General features: G+C 42.1%; 2 protein-coding genes across 3 annotated transcripts; one reads left to right on the top strand and one right to left on the bottom strand.

Annotated features, from left to right (window-relative positions):
• The first annotated feature begins 229 nt into the window (after positions 1–229).
• Positions 230–3,526, top strand: LOC129361916 (peroxiredoxin-6-like). The gene is made up of 5 exons (XM_055033141.1): positions 230–360; positions 1,306–1,462; positions 2,378–2,527; positions 2,667–2,813; positions 3,149–3,526. The coding sequence occupies exons 1-5, from the start codon at positions 269–271 to the stop codon at positions 3,332–3,334; spliced, it is 732 nt and encodes a 243-aa protein (XP_054889116.1). The 5' UTR covers positions 230–268; the 3' UTR covers positions 3,335–3,526.
• Positions 3,527–4,791: 1,265 nt separating this feature from the next.
• Positions 4,792–17,478, bottom strand: fggy (FGGY carbohydrate kinase domain containing). 2 transcript variants are annotated; one of them, XM_055033133.1, is made up of 16 exons: positions 17,447–17,478; positions 16,913–17,126; positions 15,326–15,437; positions 14,984–15,135; positions 14,713–14,801; positions 14,261–14,376; positions 14,026–14,154; positions 12,051–12,154; positions 11,836–11,943; positions 11,243–11,304; positions 9,899–10,061; positions 9,626–9,700; positions 9,405–9,525; positions 7,460–7,554; positions 6,259–6,320; positions 4,792–5,104 (listed from the first exon to the last, which is right to left on the bottom strand). In XM_055033133.1, exons 2-16 carry the CDS (start codon positions 17,093–17,095, stop codon positions 5,023–5,025), a joined length of 1,653 nt encoding a protein of 550 aa, XP_054889108.1. In that variant the 5' UTR covers positions 17,096–17,126; positions 17,447–17,478; the 3' UTR covers positions 4,792–5,022. The 2 variants fall into 2 exon arrangements, with proteins under 2 accessions (XP_054889108.1, XP_054889109.1); XM_055033134.1 differs by lacking the exon at positions 17,447–17,478 and adding an exon at positions 17,383–17,429.
• Between the last annotated feature and the right edge of the window lie 1,081 nt (positions 17,479–18,559).

Below are 18,559 nucleotides of genomic sequence, written 5' to 3'. Positions count from 1 at the left end.
GCTTATCTTGCTCTTTATTGTTATCTCACATTTCAGCATAAAGGTCTGGTAAGACTCAACATTTCTCAGAGAGACAGAAGGAAAAGCTGTGGTTTGAGCAGCCTTGTGGTTTCTGGTGACTTGAACACACCATCATGGTCACATCATCTTTCTGGTCCCACCCACCAGGCCACCCCCCAGGCTGTTTGCACTGTGGCTCAGAGAAAACTTTCCGCCTTCTCTCTGTTTGAAGCCGTCTCTCGCAGGCCGACCCACGACCACATCCACCATGCCAGGGCTGCTGCTTGGAGACCAGCTTCCTAATTTCGAGGTGGACACCACTGCTGGGACGATGAAGCTCCACGAATATTTCGGCGATTCGTAAGTAAAGATCTGTAGATTTTTGAGTGTGTGAAAGCTTTACCACATGTGAAAAGCTTTCTGATTTCTGCTTTGTGTGTGTCTGAGGTCTGCTGGTTCAACAGTGGACCTGTGCCAACTCTTTATCTGTATAAAGCTATACGTACAATTGGATCCTGTCTGTCAGATTGACAGCAACAATAAGCTAAAATATGTCAGGTTTGTCTGAGTCATATCAAAGATGCTTCACACAATCACACCTCTGACTTATTGGGAAAGAAAAAAGTCCTGTGTCATCAGATCAAAAATTCATCTGCAAGCCAGACCACATCCTGTTCCTTCTCAGCAACACAACCCATCAACAAAAAGCCATCATTTAGCACACGCTCTCATTTAATTATTGCAAAACAGAAGGCAGAGCCTCTTTATGGAGAATTTGGTCAATCAGTGCTTCAAAGTTTAAAAGAACTTCCACCTTCACCAACTAAGTAACTCAGTTTTGTGTGACCCTATCAGTCTCTTGTGTCATGTTTGGGGTTTGCCCTCATTTGCTTTGATCGTGGGTTTATACATTTCTGAGGCAATATCGAGTAGCGCCCGTACTGGACCTAAATTTGAGCCGAGCAAAATCCGGTTGCGGACTGAATGTCTCTCCATAGGCAGAAAACTAAAACATCACAGAAACAGAAAGAGTAGAGGCTGCGCAAGAAGATTCTTGGTGGAGACGAAGACTGATGATTATTGGGTGTGTTTCAAAAATAATAGCGATCATTTATCTCAACCTGTAAAATTAGCTTGTCGGTGAGATGAAAGAACATGTGTATAAAACCTCGACCTCAGTGAAAATCAGGTCACATCCTGCCGTTCAAATGTCAGATTGTTATCGTTCTTACTTCACCCTACTTTAGTACTCATCTTAAACCCCCCGACCCTACTGGTCTCTAAAATGTCTATCTTCTTCTACAGGTGGGGTATCTTGTTCTCGCATTCCAGAGATTACACCCCTGTGTGCACCACGGAGCTGGCTCGAGTCGCCAGGCTGAGCGGCGAGTTCAGCAAACGCGACGTCAAGCTGATCGCTCTGTCCATCGACAGCCTGGAGGATCACCAGGGCTGGAGCAAGGTGACGCGCAGAGCCTCGTGAAAGATCTCGAAACTTCCTCCGTCTCGTCGTGTCACATCAACAGTACTTGACGTGACGAGAGCATAAAGTGTGACAACGCATACAGATAGATTACCAAAGGATAGTGACTGAAAATAATAATGGATAAGTAGCTTAAGACAAGGTCACCCTAAAGAAAAGCTAAAGTTACCGGTGGATAGAAAAATAAAGTCATGTTATACTTTTCAGTTTCTCAGGGTTAGTTGCAGAACGTTTGTGTTCAGAACACTATGACATGCCACCGGCCTCCAGATTTCATTTTGTGCCCGGCATGAGGCTGCAATGCTCCTGGTGCTCAGTGCAATATGGCCGTGATGAGACGGTGAGCAGTGGTGCGCCCATGCTGGCTAACTGCACCTGCAAATAATCATTTTATTTTATGTCTGGCTGGAAGAGAACAAAGCTAAGAGTCCACACTTTCAGAATCTATAAATAACTCAAAATGTCCAGAGGTTTCGTCGTGGACGTCTCATTAGGATGAACAAAGAAGACAACATTAAGTGTGTTAAGAGACTAGTACTTTTATTGCAGGTTGCATATACTAATATGTTGTGTTACTGCAGGGGCAACTTGAAGGCAGGGTGGTCCGTGAGTTTGTTAAATGAGATAATTGCTTGTCAGAATGAAAACGTTTGAGAAGCACTGATTCAGAGCAAGACAGGTTAATTTGTTAGTGGGTCCTAGTTAAAGTCCAGACCAAAGTTTATCGTGCATTAGTGTTAATGGAACTAATGTTTATGAGTAGTGCTCTACGGTCAGTGCAGCTAACTTTTTAGCTAGCAGTGCCTACTACTGGTATGCAAGCTCTGGAGTCTTGGAAGCTGCTTTGGTTTAAAAACACTCATCAAGGCCCTGCGTCTCTTCCTCTTTGACTAGGACATCCTGGCTTACAACTGCGAGAAGTTTGAGGGCCGCGAGTTGCCCTATCCCATCATCGCAGACAGAAAGCGGGAGGTGGCAGTCGCTCTGGGCATGCTGGACCCCGTGGAGAGGGACAAGGACGGCATGGCGGTCACCGCCCGCTGCGTGAGAGTGTTGCTTTCAACCACATGTCAGGGGTTCTCGAAGTGAAGTTGCGGTTCACTCCGAAAACCAATCCCTGAATCTGAGTTGAGGATCCTTAACCTGTTTAACCTTCCACTCTGACTTCCTCTGTCTTGTCCAGGTTTTTATCTTTGGGCCTGACAAAAAGCTGAAGCTGTCCCTGCTCTACCCCGACACCACGGGACGCAGCTTCGACGAGGTCCTGCGCGTGGTCGACAGCCTCCAGCTCACAGCTCAGAAACGAGTGGCCACGCCCACCGAGTGGACGGTGTGTGGGACCTTTAAGGTCATAGAGGTCACTCCCACAGCATGTTTCATCAGATTGACAAACATGTTTCCATGTGGTGGTTTGTTGGCTCCCGCCCTGATTAAGACGCGTGTCGATTTTTATTCACGGACATCAGATCGAGACGAATTAAAGGCCTGAGCATGCCACACTTTTTAGTTTTTTACCATTTCATTTTCCTACCACTTGAGCTACGTGCGCCGCTTTGTGTTGCTCCGTAACATAAAATCTCTGAAAAATAACTCAAAAGGTCGCAGGTAGGAAAACAAAAGAAGAAGAAAGACCTTGATCCCACGTGTTGCATTTCTTCCGTCCAGCCCGGAGGCTGCGTGATGGTGCCTCCCAACATGCCCGAGGAGGAGGCCGCCGCTCTGTTCCCGATCGGCGTCTTCAGGAAGGAACTGCCGTCTGGGAGGAAGTACCTGCGCTACACTCCGGATCCACGGGATGGGAAAGGCCGCGAACCGCCACCGGCCGAACCCGGATTACCCACATCTCCGTAACGGGCTTTTCGTGCAAATCAATGCGACGAGTACGAAACGTCTCAGCGTAGAAGCAAAGTTGCTCTTGCATAACTTGTTTGCGATGAGTTGACACAAGCGAATAAAGAAACTAAATGTTGCTTTCGCCTTACACATTGTTGCGTGTGTTAAAGAGGACAGCGGCACTGAATCCAGTCTGAACTAATAATAATAAACCAATGAAAAATAATAATGAAAACCATGCAGTCCGTTTGGTTCTACCTTGGTCCTAAACAACATCCATCACTCTTGCTAAGCATTCCTTAAATCCCCCATTACGCTGCTACATTTTGCAGTAGGATACAAACAAACACCTACAAACAAACAAATTGAACAAAAGAATAACAAAAACACAACCAGACGAGCTCAAATGAAATTCAATCAAGTATTTTTCTCTATGGTGAAAAGATTTCAAAACTGCTTAACTGGGTTAATGACTGATGTTTGCCATTGATTCACTTCCACTTCTGATTCATTGATTAATAACCTGAGTGGCAAAGTTTTGTGACGCTGGTCCGTCGTGTTTGGTTGTCGTCGCTGTGACGGGTCGGCTCAGCTGCAATCCCCAAACGATTCAGAACTCTAGCAGATTTACTTTTAAAGTAACATTTAGATCTGGAAATAAATACTGTGATTTGTTTTTATTGGTTTATCTATGGAGTCCTTGATCTTACCTCACAATCTGTGTAGGAAGTTGAACATTAGGGTGATTGTAAAGAGTCTTTCCTACATCTCAAACTGGTAATCCCCTATTATTTATTTATTTTTTTAAAAAAACAAAAGAAGCATTTTGTGGCTTTCAGACTTTGGAAGTCATCCTTCACACTTGAGATGGGTAAACTTTCTGCCCGTCTCCACTGACAGGCAGCTAAAATCAGATGTATATATATATTTTTTCATGCATTGTGAACTCTTCCGGCTTGTTCACTGTGAAGCAATGTGTGAGTTTTACATTTTGAAAGGTGCTTTATAGAGTTTGAGGCGTCCTTGTGTAGCCGAGGTCACACTTGCATCCTTGAAAGTTTGAAATATTACAATTTCATTGTGAAATTCAAGGTGGTCCTTAACCACGGGTCTTAAATTTTGAATTATCAATAATTCTGCTGCAATTAAGCAATTTACCGCACCCTATTTTATTTGTTTTAAATACTCCTCCCCCCAACTTAACTTCGGCCTTAGAAATGCCCGTCACTTCCCGGTCGAATAGCTGCTCGAAGCATTAAGCTGGACGCATTAAGTCAGCTGTGTGGGATTTGACGTTCCTCCTCAGCGGGTCGGTCGGCGGCGTCAGCTTATCGGCTTTGATCTTAGGAGCGCGAGGACAGCCGGGGCGAAGCGAGCGGGAACGGGAGGAGGATCTGGATCTGAAGGACATCGCCCAGCGGCCCAGCTGCGACCTCCAGAAAAATAAAAGATAAAAAAAAACGAGCGCAGACGTGTTTCAAGATCAGCAAATATTTATTAGGAATGCACATGGAGACGAAGCGAGCAAAATATAAGACGCGACTTGAGCAACAGCTGCCATCTGAGGACGAACAGAAACCTTCAGCATGTGGGTTTTCTTCAGGCGAAATGAAAGAAAAGCAGCAGGTGAAAAAAAAGGTGAAATTATTCCTATTAATAAGAGCTGCGAGGAGAAGACGTCTGCAGCGGTTCCCCCGGTCTGCGTCTCATCGGCGCTTCATGAGGGCCTGGTACTCCCTCTGGTGGGAGAACAGCTTCAGGAACACCTGGTACTTCCTGTCATAGAAACTGAAAGGAAAACAAAACGCTGCGTTATGAAGTTAGAACTGCGTCTTGTTTCTCTGATCAGTTGGGAGTTTTTATTTTTTATTACCAAAACAAAACTGAAGACATTTTTATAAAAGCCAGCTTAAAAAAAAAAAAGACAGAAAGTACTGAGCATCTATTTTAAATGAGTATAATATACACTGTAGGTTACTAATAAATAATGAAATAAAGGTTTGGTATGATATATGCCGAGCCTCACCAAACCTTTCACAACTTTGATTGGGATTTTATTTGACAGACCCCACACTAAATTTTCTTCCTGATTATGAAGAGGCGAGAAAATCAATATTTTCTGAACGTTTTTGAAACAATATTACTTGCTTTGAACTTTGCACTTCCGAAATACATTTTTTTCTTTGGGAAATAGTGTAATCATTTCGAATCGGGTGGAAAACATTTGCAAACGTGTATCTTTTAAACTATCGCCGCATTAATCGGATTGGACTTTGACTGAGCCATTCCTAGATTATTAATAGTGTTGCAGAACTTGGCAGCTTCTCGTTTTCAGATTATGGATGAAATGGTTCACTGTGAGATGTTTCTCAGCTTCCGACGCTGTTCCCGACCCTCGGGGTGCTTGAAACCACAACGTCGCCCCTGACATCCATCTGTTCAAATGGACGTCAGTCAAAGCCCAGAACCCGAATCCGATCTAGATTGTTTCGCCAAGACATGAGACGCAGAGCTGTTAGAAGAATATCTGCAGGTATCGGGAAGTCAATTTAAGACTTGGCAGACCTTCTTAACGCCACATTGAGTTAAATTTAAGACAGAAAAAACATTTTAAAAAACACAAGCGGTGCCAAACTGGATGTGTTTTTAGAACGCCAGCCATTGGCAGCAGAAGTGAGATGGCGATGAAAAAAAATGTAGCCCAGCCAACCGCCGATAAATGTACACTAGTTAACAAGAGCATGTATACAGTTAGACATTTTAAGGCCTTTATGTTAGATGCCTGAATGTAATGTTGAAGGATCTGCTGCATTTGCAAAAACAGATAAATGTGTCATTTATGAATCTACTTTGGTTTATCTTTGTGTTTGACCACCGCGTAAAATTCCAAGGAAGTACAGGATGTTGATGTTGTGCACTGTTTGGAAAGTCGTTTCCCTCACCTCTTGAGGTCCTGTTGCGGCTGAACGACTTGCCCAACTTTAGCCATTTTCTCCATGGCCTCCTGAGACACAAGATTGCAAAGACAAACAGCACCCCATAAAAGGGCATACAGAGATATGCGTCTTAATTTCACGTCAGCCCGTGACCTACTTATCTCCCAAACACAGTCCGACTGCGGCGGTTCTGGTTTGCGTCGGCTCATGATTGATGCACGGGGGGCTCTCACTCCTACCTAAACCTACAAAATCCAGACAGCGGAGCGCGTGCAGCTGAGGGGGTATTTATGGCTGAAAACAATCTACCAGCTGCCGCCTGGTCCAAATAACAGCGTCTTATTTTTAGTCTATGTGGCTCCCAGCTCGCTGTGAAACTTTGCCCCGAAAAAAGATTTAAAGCCTCACATCTTAAGCCACACTTTGCGCACCAAACAGGCTCTGCTCCGTGGACACGGCCAGCAGAACCGAGAGAGTGGTATGCGCTGGTTTCCCTCCAGCAGGTGGCGACACCGGGTCGCATTTCAACAATACCTTTTGTTTCCAGATCTGGGTCCTATTCTGAGCTCTTTTATGTGAATACCCAGCATGCATCGCTGCGTGTCACATTAAATCCTACTGAGAAAAAGAGGCCTGCATGAATTATTGACGCCTGGGATAAAAGACCATCAAACTATACAAGTAGTCCAACCCGTGCGTCAAAGAGCCGCTTTTTATGACATGCTTGAATTCTTGTTCGGTCTAAGCCAGTTTTGACAACCAAAGGACTTGAAGAATTGTGACAAAAAGAAGAAGCTAAATAACTCCATCAACATTAGGAAATGAAAGTCGTTTTCACACAAAATTATTATTAAACTAAATGTGAAACCTGAGTTTAGATAATTAGCATGACATTTGAAATCTAGCTCATTTTTTCACATACTTCTTGTTTTACTAAGCAGAGAATTGATTTTAAAATATCTGCTGAAATCCAGGTCAGTCAAACTAAGAAACGTCTTGTAACGCAACTTTTATGGGCAAACAAAGTCTAATGGTTTTATAAAATGGTAAGAATTAGAATAACAAATGAAAGCGTTGGACTTTACCAGGTTCTAAAGTGATTAAAAAACTAACCTCAGGTGAGTAAAACACTGCCGTTAGTAAGTTTAGTGAATGAATCCAAAATGGAGACATAGCGTGACAGATGTGTGTGTGTGTGAGACGGTACCTGTACGGTTTCATAGTCCTGGGATGCACAGGCGCCCAGAACCGCTGCGCCCACTAAAACGGCCTCGGACTGGTCCGGCAGCACCACAGGAAGTGCTGAGAAGAGAAACGACACTTAGCAACAGCTCTTTCCTGTTTCCAGACTTCCTTGCTGTTTGAACTTACGTTATTCTTTGTAGTTTATTTACTTACATCTTGTCATTTTAGTTTATCTCTTTGTATGTTAATTCATTCATCTGTGTTTTGGGTGGTTTCCTCTTTGGGTTTATTCGTTTATTTATCACGTACTACTAGTCACAATAAACAATAAATCGATTAATCCCATAATAAATTTAAAGAAAATCAATCATTTTAATTTGCTCCATTTATTATTTGTCTCTTTTTTGTTTTGGATCTTCCAAATCTCTTCCAATTCCAGTGTTTAAATGTTAATTAGAATTGAAAGTTTATTGGACTTTGAGAATGTGTGTGCTTGCATTTTTATGCCACTATCACTATTATATTGCTTGAAAACGTTTTCAAAACAACAATACTATCGTTTATCGCAATCGGTTCTGGGGAAATTTATCGTCCGGCAGAATGTGTTGCAGTGACAGGCCGCGGTACAACGTGCAAAAAACATTAACAAAAGACGCTTTTCGTCTGATTTCCATCTGTGATAACAGAGTAAAGTCACACAACATTCAATGTCCACGCATACCCTGTTTACAATCACTATAAATAGTCACATAAAATGACCACAACAAAAACATCACCAAATGCCACAACTACAGTTTGAATCAGTCTCTGCTGTGTTTATGTCTCAGCTTCCTCTGCCTGTCAGTTTGCTCCTCGTCCCAGCTGTTCCCCGTCTCTTGCCTCCTCTCAGCTGTTTTCTATTCTCTCCTGATGAATCCTCCTTGTTCCTCGGTCAGTCGCACCTCTCCCTCAGTTTATCAGATTGTTCTTCTCCACGATGCCTCTGTGGCGCGTAGCCGGCTCCCCTCCAGCTTCATCTTCCACTCAGGATGTGTTTCCTGGTTCGGGTCCGACCCCGATCGCGACGCCGTCGTTCAAGAACTTTAGCCTTTCACTCAATTGCTCTGTGCAAGCTTTTATGCCAGAAGGTCTGAGAGTCTGGTCCATCTCATAATAACTTTCAGACTGACTTAGAGCGTCGTTTTAGAGGTAGGTGTCAGCCACATTGACTCGCTAAAGCCAACCCATTCAGACCGTTTCACATTCTGTCAATTAAAAAAACAAAACAACAGAGAACATAAACCCTTGCAACAAGAAGCCTTGCTGGAAGAAAGCTTGTGACTCTGAAGCAGCAGAGATCAGACGCTATAATGAGAATTAGTGATGCTCTGAACAAATCTGGCCCTTATGGAAGACAGCTACTGTCCACAGAAATCCAAAACAAGTCCAAGTTGCAGTTTGCCTTAAGCCATGTAGAAAGTTGCCTTCAGTGTGTGGGAGAAGGTTCTCTGGTCAAATTAGCCTACAAACAAACTTCCTTTGGCCTAAATACAACATTCTACGATTAGCAGGAAGCTAAAACTGCGTTCCAGCTGCAGTATGAACTGGGAAATTCCAACTTCCCTGTTGGAAAAATCTACTGGAACGTCCTCTGAAATAAAATTTCCCAATGGGAAAGTGGGAGCAACTCCTAGTTACGACTTGTAAGGCCAACTTTCAATATGGCTGCTCTTCGTATCTGCAGATGTGGTGGAAACATGTTTATTTCAGGAGACACAGATGTAGCGGCCGCAACTATACAAAGTAAAAATGGTGTTTGTTTACGGAAAGTAAAGCTGAAAAATGTTCCTGGGCGTCTCCGTATTGAAATCCCGTTTTCTAAAAGCTGTTACTTGGAGTCTGACATCAAACCCAGTTCGGTGTTCCCACTGCAGAACTAACCGGGATGCAGCGTAACTCCCACGCATCACCTTGAACGCACCACGTACCTGTAGCATTAGCCTGGATCTGTACAAACAGAAGGTTTTTGCTCAAGCCGCCACACAGGAAGAGGGTTCTGATGTCATATCCTGATGCTGTCATGGTCTCCAGAATGTGACGCGTCCCGAGCTGAAAGTCAGACCCAAGTACAAGAAGAGGGTCGCCTTGTAAGCCTTTCGGAGTTGCACACAGTAGACGCTGAGGGAGTGATAACAAACACGTGGCTTACAGCGAGAGCTTGTAGCGTCGCTAAATACAGCCGCGCCAAGTCATCCACGGTTTGGGAAAGAGGCAGACCGATCACCTGCAACACAGACGGGCGAACAGGAAGAGGAAAGAGTGAATCACCAACTGAATCCTAATCTGAGAAAACAGCTTGTTGCTTCATAAAATAGTTTGCTTGTTTAGTTTTACGACACGTTCAAAGAAAACATATCGAACCCGAAAGTTCAGAGGAGAAAAAAGAGCTTCATGTGCCGAGAGTGTGGCGCTGAGGCCTCACCATTCCCTTCAGAGCGGGGTCAGCGAGCGGCGACCTGTTGCCGTGAAAATCCGGCCACACGTGAAGGCTGGATCCCAGCAGGTCCACAGCAGGCGGCGAGCCGGCCATCTGAGCCAAGTGGCTGTTCAGATACGAGTAAATGTTGGCGCCCGTGAAGGGAACGCTGAAATGAGAAATAAAAAATACTCTTAAGACGCCTGCTGGACTTTAATGTCAGCCTGACATGTGGTTCACTTCGGAAAGAAAGCGTTCCTCATCAGGCCTGTCACCATAAATTGACAAACTGTACAAGAAGTTATCGCGATAAACGATAACATTTTCGTTTTGAGACCATCTTCGGGTGACATGACGGGAATGCCATAGTAGGTCGATAAAATTTAATTTCTAGCAAATATTTACCACTAGGACTGGAAGACATTTTAAATATGCAAAATGGACAAACAAAACAACCAAAACAGAAAATAAAATGGAAACTGAAGCCTTTGCAAACAAAATTGTCCTTCAAAAAAAGAGCCCAGTTGAGACCAAGGCAGCAGACTTTAGTACAAAGAGACATGAGAAAAACAATCGTGCAAATGGGAATGATCAAACTTGAACTCATCATCACTGTGTTTGACACCTGGTGTGTTATGTTTGGTTTTCTCTAAAGACATTAGGGCTGGAACGATTAATCACAATGAATCGATTGATTTAGTGATGGATCAATCGCTAACTTCAGCACACACAAAAAAAGGAGGCAATTTGCTTTAAGAACATCACATTCAGAACAGCTATTAAGCCACAACTGTACAAAAATGTAGACATTTTAAATTTAACATTTTGATGTAAAATATCTACTCAGAAGTGTCTCAAGTGGCATAATTGTAGTTTTACCTGCTTCAAATTCTCATGTGAAGCTATCAATTAAGAGGAATTAAACTGTGATGTTTTTGCACCTCTTATTGTGTATCTATCATATAACAATGACTTCAATGGTTAAATTAAAAATCTGGAGAACATGCAAAAAAATGTTTTGTCCAATTAATCGATTAATCGTCAGAATAAAATAATGGACTACTAAAATAGTCAGTTGTTGGGTCCAAAAAACATGGTGGTGGTCGTCATGGCCCAATAACTCCACTTTGGTCCCATCAGATGCGCACCTAAGCTGTTCTGTTGTCTCTTTAACAAAAATAAAGGCGCACAGTCACTTTTTCTTCTTACAACTTGTGGAAACAGAAAGGGATGGACTCAGGTTTTAACCTCTGTGTTAACCTGTTCACACAGAACCCACCGCATTAGCAGTCAGCAGGACGGCGCAGCGTGTAAAAGCAAGAAAACCCAACTGAATCGCTGTGAGCTGACCTCTGGTTAACCTGTTCCTGGAGCTGGGCGTAAGCAGCGTGGCCCTGCACAATGTGGTCGATCTGCAGGGAGGAGAGGGACAACGGAGCAGCAGCTGATAACAGGAAGGCTCACAAGGACGTGAGAAACAGGTTAGCTGAGTAATGAATGAATTACAACAGTCATGGGTGTTATTTTTTCTAGTGAATGAGTGCAGGAAGTCAATAGATTGTGGTGTTTGCCTTGAGTTTTAGTTCGCTACTTAAGATTGGATGTCTGCACATCCTATGAAAATCAATGGACATTCGGGAAAATATTGAATTCTTTCTGAAGAAACATGACCATATTAATTAAGATTGTGCTATTTACCTTGAGAAAGGGGATTTGATTGAAGAAGAATGTTTTTTTTAAACAAAAACGATAAACATTTATAACATACAGGACCCTGGATTTTATTCTTAAGCCATATCGCACCAGGTAGAAAAGGTCTGTTTTTCAGTTTCAAAAACAGAAACTCATATTGCTTCGATCTCCCCAGCACGATTAAATTCGGTGTTTCATATATATGAATATGACCACATGTGTGAAAAGGTGACTGTGGCAGGGCGTCTGACCAGACTTCCTGTGGCACTCTGTCCTCCCTCGTTAAGCCACAGGTCTGGCACCATGGCGGACAAGTAGGGTCCCCACACTCCGGGCACTAACCGAGGCTTCTCACTAATCTGCTCATAAACGACATACATGACTGGTTAAAAAAAACAACAAAAAAAAGTTAAAAAAAACAAAGCAGTTGATTACAGAAAGTCATGCATCCCTAAAATCCACTGACCACCATGTGACAAGTTGACGTCCCACAGATCATCGCCATGCGTGACGTGATTGGCCAGCCCTCGCAGGGTAAATCGAAGCCTTGCACATCAGCGCCTATAACACCTGGAAGGAGTAAGACGGTGAATCTGGGTCATTTGAGGTGGAACTTTTTTTAAAAAAAAGAGGAGAAGTAAATTTCTGTACAAAATCAATTTTTTTTTTCTGAGTTCCCAAAAAAAAAAAAAAAATTAAATTTCAAATTTAATATTGAATATGTTGATTTTGAACAAATACATCAAAATAATTTATAAAAAATAAAAAATAAAAAAAGAATACACATACAACTCTGGAAGAAATGAAGAGACCATTGCAAAATGATCCGTTTCTCTGATTTTACTCTTCATAGATATATGTTTGAGTAAACTGAACATTGTTCTTTTGTCTGTGAACTGCTGACGACATGTCTCTGAAATTCCAAGCAAAAATGTATTTGCCGAAAATGTGAAATGGTCAAAATATCGGAAAAGACCTTAAATAATCCAAAGAAAACAAGTTCATATTCATCTAGACACAACGATACCAACGTTTCAACTCAGGAAGAACTCAGAAACCAACATTTGGGTTTTCAACGGGGTTTAATGTAGTGGTCTCTTAATTTCTTTTCCAGTTCTGGAAAAAAAAAAATATACTTTTCTAGAGAATTTCTGAGTTTTTTGGCGAATATTCACTCCACCTTTTATCTATCCAGAATGTGCCTCATGTGCCTTCATAAAGTAGTTTTAATAAAGAGAATCATCACATTGTGTTAAGTGGGGTGAGGGAAAAACATAGTAGAGCTCTCCAGCATCACGTGGGATTCAGCGATGACACCAACTGCTGCAATAATGTTTGCAGAGCTGGCGTGTGTTTTATAGGAAGAGTCCTCGCCTGCGTGTGGACCGGCAGGAACAACAACCTTCGGTTCGGAGCGATTCGACCCCTGACCGACGCAACAATACGCGGCTGGCAGAGGTCCCGACCGCGGGTCAGAGGGTAGGGTTCACAAGCGGGTGCAGCTCTCAGAGCCAAACCAGATGGTTGGGATTCCAGGCGCTTCCCCCTGAACGTTTTGCTTTTACTTGAGTCCTTTTGCTATGAAGTATACTTACTGCATGTGCAAAACGTCTGGATTTTCTCCCCGCTGAATGAAAAAGAAACATGTTTTCACTCAGCAGACACAGACACACCCACAGTTTTTGTTAAAGTTTCAAGAGTTTTTTTTTTTTACTGGAAGAAACTGATTTGGAAACATTTTTATTTTCCTAATTTTGTTCTTTTTTTGTCACTATATGAATTATTGTTATTCCACTTGGTAGAATTTTACCAAATACATTTTACTCTTCTTGAGTAATTTCTCTGATGGCTACTTTTACTTTTATTTCAGTAAAAATATGTTGACGTTCTGCTACTCTTACTTGAGTACATTTTCTGGTACTCAACCCACCTGTTTCTGATTTTGTATTTTTTTTGGGCGTTTTTGTGACGTAACGCACTTTGAACTGCCGTGTTGGTGAAATATTCTACACAAATAAACTCAATTGACTGATTGATAAAGCACTGATTTCATTTGATGGGACTTTTGAGGCTGCAAATCCATATAAATGTGTGTAACTCAGCGAGGCTCTTGGTGGGATTTAAACAACGCCTGTCCCAACGCATGTTGCTGTTTGCGTTCTCTGTGCGCTCGCTCTGCAGAAACGTGTCTCGGTGAAGGTAGTTTTCCACTTTCTGCTCTTTCTGGCCGAAAGGGTTCGGATTATAAACAAACACTGCAGGAACCTGTCCTGGACGTTTATGACGAGAAACAAGTATTTTCCCGGACTTGGATTCTTGGTTCTTGAGGTTTTTTTTGTTTGTTTTTTTGAGACGCCTCAGTGAGCCGGTACAGTTAAAATAAGTGGCTACAGTCTGGACACGACTTTTGTTTCCTTTTTGTTTCCGTTGAGTTGTGCTACCTAAGCCTCCGGCATGAGCATCAATGAGTGAAGCACCGACTGCTGTTCCCGGGTCCAGACCCAGATCTGCTGCGGCCTGCGGGGTCAGGCCTCCTGCCAGAGGACTTCCTGGAGAACACGTCGCGCTGCCTGGATGCAAAATCATTACAACGTTAGAAGATGACAATCAGAACGAAGCAAATATGTGAGAGATATAAGATTTGTTTAAAATATATATATATATATATGTTCTTGCCTATTTTGGAGAAATTATTTTCCAGAAGACCCTCCAGTCCAAGGCTAATCCAAAAGCTGGGATCCCAGCCACCGAGAGGACAGTACGTCCACTTACACACTAGAGTACATAAAGACCTGAGGGACAGCAGGGAAGAATAATACCAGATTACATCGCACGTTGGGTGAATTTTGATATCTATCCGGTTATCTACTGCTGAGGACAGAAGATAGGAAACAATTTGACCACAAAGCGAAAGAAAAATCTGTCCTGCTGCTGTTTTTACTCCGAGAAAATAGCTCGGTGTTCCTAATACAAAAAAAACATTGCTTATTTTGCTATGTTGTAACCATGATCCCCCTGACGTGACAAAACATGTCAAAGGTTCAAGAGGTTTGCATGTGTGTGTATAACATAAATTTCCCTCTGCCCCCCCACCCCCCCAAAAAAAAGACCAAGCTGAGGGAGCTGACCTCACTGTGGAGCCTGTAGCTTTCCAGGACAGGAAGTCCGGCAGGTCAAAAAAGTGAGCGGCTTTGTCCCAGCAGCTGTCCTTTAGATTCTGACAAAGAGGCAACGAGAATCAGTAGCTACTGACGGCATGCCATGCAAACGTAACATCACCGCCAAACAGATGGAACTTGGTGGACTGTTTAAAAGTGTGTAAGATAACCAGCTGGTTTAAAGGAATAAAAACAAAAAAAACACACAGAGCGCAGAGGAAGAGGTGGTGACCTTCCTCACCTCTTTGAGCCAGAGGAGCTTTGGAGGTTGCATCTCCTGCGACATGACCCCTCCCACCCTGTTCAGGACCCTGTGTCCGGCTTCTGTTATCCGAGCCGCCTGCTCCGTAGCGCGATGGTCCATCCACATCACCACGTTCTTCTGCGGGTCGCCTAAATAACAGAAAGAAAAAGAAAAACAAAAAACAAATCAGGAGAGAGCATCAGGTTTTACAGACGCTGCATTTGTTCATCTGAAATCAGCTGGGAGGGAAGAAACATGAATTTAGTTGCTGAATGCGTTGAAGACCATCACCAGACTAAAGGCCGAAGACGACAGGAAGCCAACTAATACAACACTTACCCTCCTGAGTGACTGGCACTGGCTGGAAACGTTCATCCAAAACTACAAGAGAGCAGGTGGCATCGAAGCCGACGCCCCGGATCTGGTCGCTTTGCACCCCACTGGTCACTTCCTGCGATAAAACAGAGCCAAAACAACATATAACCACACCACTGGTCACCGTACATCTGTAAAGTAAGGAACAAGTGTTGGATTATCACAGAATGTTTCAACATGAAATGATCCATGACACTTTTCAAACAATTAGCAACAATAAAGGATATTCAGATAATATTTTTGTTCTCTTCTTAACCAGGTGAATTATAACTGTCGAAGATCTACAGCTGGCTAACACAGCATTTTACGCCACATAATCCAGGATGCGTGTCTTCCCTTTATACAGCTGTTGTTGTCTCATAATAGAGATGCTACAATGTAAAAACTAGCTTAAATCGCTAATAAACAAATGCACTCTGAACAAATAAGCTGTAGCTAAACTGCTTTGACAGAAAACAACTGTTTTTGTCAACAAAATTTTACATTTACTCATTTTAGCTAGCAGTTCAGCTAGCTAAAATGAGCACACTTAAAACATTTACTAAATTTAGCTAGCTAAACTGCTAGCTAAAATGAGTAAATGTTAGACTAAATCACACAGCAAAGCTACATGTGAAAAAACATGTTAATACAGAAAATTTGGCAAGACACAACCTGAGCAAAACATGTAAAGAAAGATGGCTGAGCAGAAAGGCTGAGTAAGGCAAATTAAAAGCTAATAAACAACACACAGCAGTGGAAACGCTTTCTAAATATAGATGGACTTCAGCTGGTTTCTTGTCTTTCTTTGCTTTTTTGCGAATCTGTTTTTTCATGCGTTCGATACTTATTCTCATTGATTTCTGTGCATTTCTCTTGAGGATAGAAGCGGAGAGTCCAATGTAAGTATCAGAAAAATGTCTTCCTCGGGAAAAAATGAAAAAGGTGGACATGTTCAATGCTTACTTTACTAGCTGCATATAAAATCATTTCCAAGTAATTACAGCGTCGTTGAAACGTTAATTTATTTCAGTAACCCAATTTAGTCAGTGAATCACATCACGTGGATTAGTTAAACACGTGCTGTGAGGCCTGTGATTTATGAAACCTAAATATGACATTTAGGTATGAAATGGAAAATAACACTTCAAATGCAAAAACATATTTGTATTTAGGTTTCATATGCTTTGTGTCTGCTAAAAGATTGTTTTCCAAAAGTACTTTTAATCTGACAAACGGACCTCATTCTAATTGATTAAACTGGACTGTACAGCCTTATCCTGACTGATACCTTACAACAATGGATAAGGTTTGATCTTTGCAACCTCTGCAAATTATGACAATATTAACAGGAGGCACCTGTTAATATTTCAGGATTGAGTCCTCTTTTTCTTTATAATAATTTTTTTTATTTAGAAAGACAGGTGCCCATCACAGCAGAGAGTCCAAGTGATTTGATCCATATTGCCTTTCTGGTATTTTCTTTTACCAGGGTTGAGTTCTTTGATACCAATTCAGTTTTTAATTTAATTTTTTTTTATTTACCATCTTCTTCCACAGAGATCTTCCTACCTTGACCACTGAGCAGCATTTCTGCCATATCTCTGTGGAGGACTGGACATAGTGCTCCGGCTGGGGCTTCCAGATGGTGATGGGCTCCTCTGCTGTGGTCTTCAGGAGCCCCTCTCTGGTCACCAGTGCAGCCCTCACACTGGCAGTACCCACATCAACCCCAACATAATAGGCCTCTGCCATGATCCTCAGGTCAAGGGTCAACCTAGCTGACCTGTTGAAGAATAAATAAAGTGAATGAATGACTCACCTCATTATTATTATTCTTTCCATTCTTTTATTTATTACTGAATACAGGAAGACTAAAACTATAGCTCGCAGCCTTGTTCGTCGTTATCCTTAAGTTTGAATAAGCGCAGCAGATTTACACCAATCACGAGCGCAGGTTGTATTTTGAATACCGCGTGCATAAAAACAAAACCCGACCAATAACTAAGAATGAAATAAACTCAAACACGCGGAGAGTTTACCCGAAAATCTTATTTCACGCAAGAGAGAGAAAACAACCCGTTTAATCAGGTGCAAATGTCTTACCATGAACTTTGATTTGTACAGGACGGTGAGATGAGACGGAACGCGAAAGCGGCCAAAAAGGACGACGGTCGCATTTTTTTTTCTCGTCGAAGCCAAAACAAACACCGAGCCACGCTGCGAGGATTAGAAAGACTGTGACGTGATCATAAAACTTTTTGATTCTTCTGATAAGTCACCTTAAAAAAAATAAAAAAAAGTACATTTGAATAATAATAATAAGTCATTTATTTATGTAACTATATAACTATATCAATAGTTATATATTTACACAAAATGTTTTCTTTAACGTATTTGTCAGTTTGCATCTGGCTGTTCTTGTGTTCTTCTGTCTCTGTTATGGGGGTTTGGTCTTCCAGCTCCGCCTTACTTTCTTCTTCTCTTGTTCAGGGTCCTCCAGGACTGTTATAAATGTTAAATTATTCATTTCTTCTTCCCTTTTGTCATTCGTTCCACTGGGGAGAGGCAAGTTTTGTGGTCCATTGGAACCCTTTCATTCATATTCTTCAAATGTTTATTTTTCCATCTGTGTTGATTATATGTTTGAATATTTTCATTTGAGTTATAACGCCTTTATAACTTTGTTATGTTGTATAGATTGGGCTGGAGAACTGGAGCACATGCTATGTGCTCATGCTAATATCTCCCAATTGACAGATCAATAAACGGAGACTGCCTCCAAACCCAGACTTGATGATTTGTGGTTTGTCCGATCACCACACACACAACGCAGAAGTTCACCTGTCACATTTACTTATCACACATTTCAGAATGCTGGGCCTTTTCAAAGATTCAAAATAGTCACTTACCTTATGATGATGAACCTAATCCACGTCACAGATTCAACAAAGCCAGCATGAGATCTAAATATTATTCAGCGAAATACGGACGATGATTCTTCAGCAGGTTTATTTTAGAGATCTTCAAATCCTGCCTCAGCCTACCCTCTTGTGATAACTTTAAACTTGCCTCTGAGTTCTGACTGTTCAGGTTTCACGACGTTCTTTTAGAGTTTTCTTTAGATCTGTCAAATGTTGGAGACTGCAGCCATGGGATAGTGATAATATTAACTATTACTTCTTTATTGATTTGATTTCCACACCAAGACTGAAGTGA

Source organism: Poeciliopsis prolifica, unplaced genomic scaffold, assembly GCF_027474105.1.
Source record: "Poeciliopsis prolifica strain line A6 unplaced genomic scaffold, Auburn_PproV2 SCAFFOLD008, whole genome shotgun sequence".
NCBI classification, from domain to species: domain Eukaryota; kingdom Metazoa; phylum Chordata; class Actinopteri; order Cyprinodontiformes; family Poeciliidae; genus Poeciliopsis; species Poeciliopsis prolifica.
Note: the sequence above shows the minus strand (reverse complement) of the source record. Positions and strands in the feature narration are given on the sequence as shown.

Coding starts and splice junctions, on each gene's coding strand:
- LOC129361916 (XM_055033141.1), top strand. CDS start 269: ATGCCAGGGCTGCTGCTTGGAGACCAGCTTCCTAATTTCGAGGTGGAC. Junction 361..1,305: donor CACGAATATTTCGGCGATTC/GTAAGTAAAGAT, acceptor CTTCTTCTACAG/GTGGGGTATCTTGTTCTCGC. Junction 2,814..3,148: donor CCACGCCCACCGAGTGGACG/GTGTGTGGGACC, acceptor TCTTCCGTCCAG/CCCGGAGGCTGCGTGATGGT.
- fggy (XM_055033133.1), bottom strand. CDS start 17,095: ATGGCAGAGGCCTATTATGTTGGGGTTGATGTGGGTACTGCCAGTGTG. Junction 11,944..12,050: donor CGTCAACTTGTCACATGGTG/GTCAGTGGATTT, acceptor GTTTATGAGCAG/ATTAGTGAGAAGCCTCGGTT. Junction 5,105..6,258: donor CCGCAACAGGACCTCAAGAG/GTGAGGGAAACG, acceptor TTTTCCTTTCAG/TTTCTATGACAGGAAGTACC.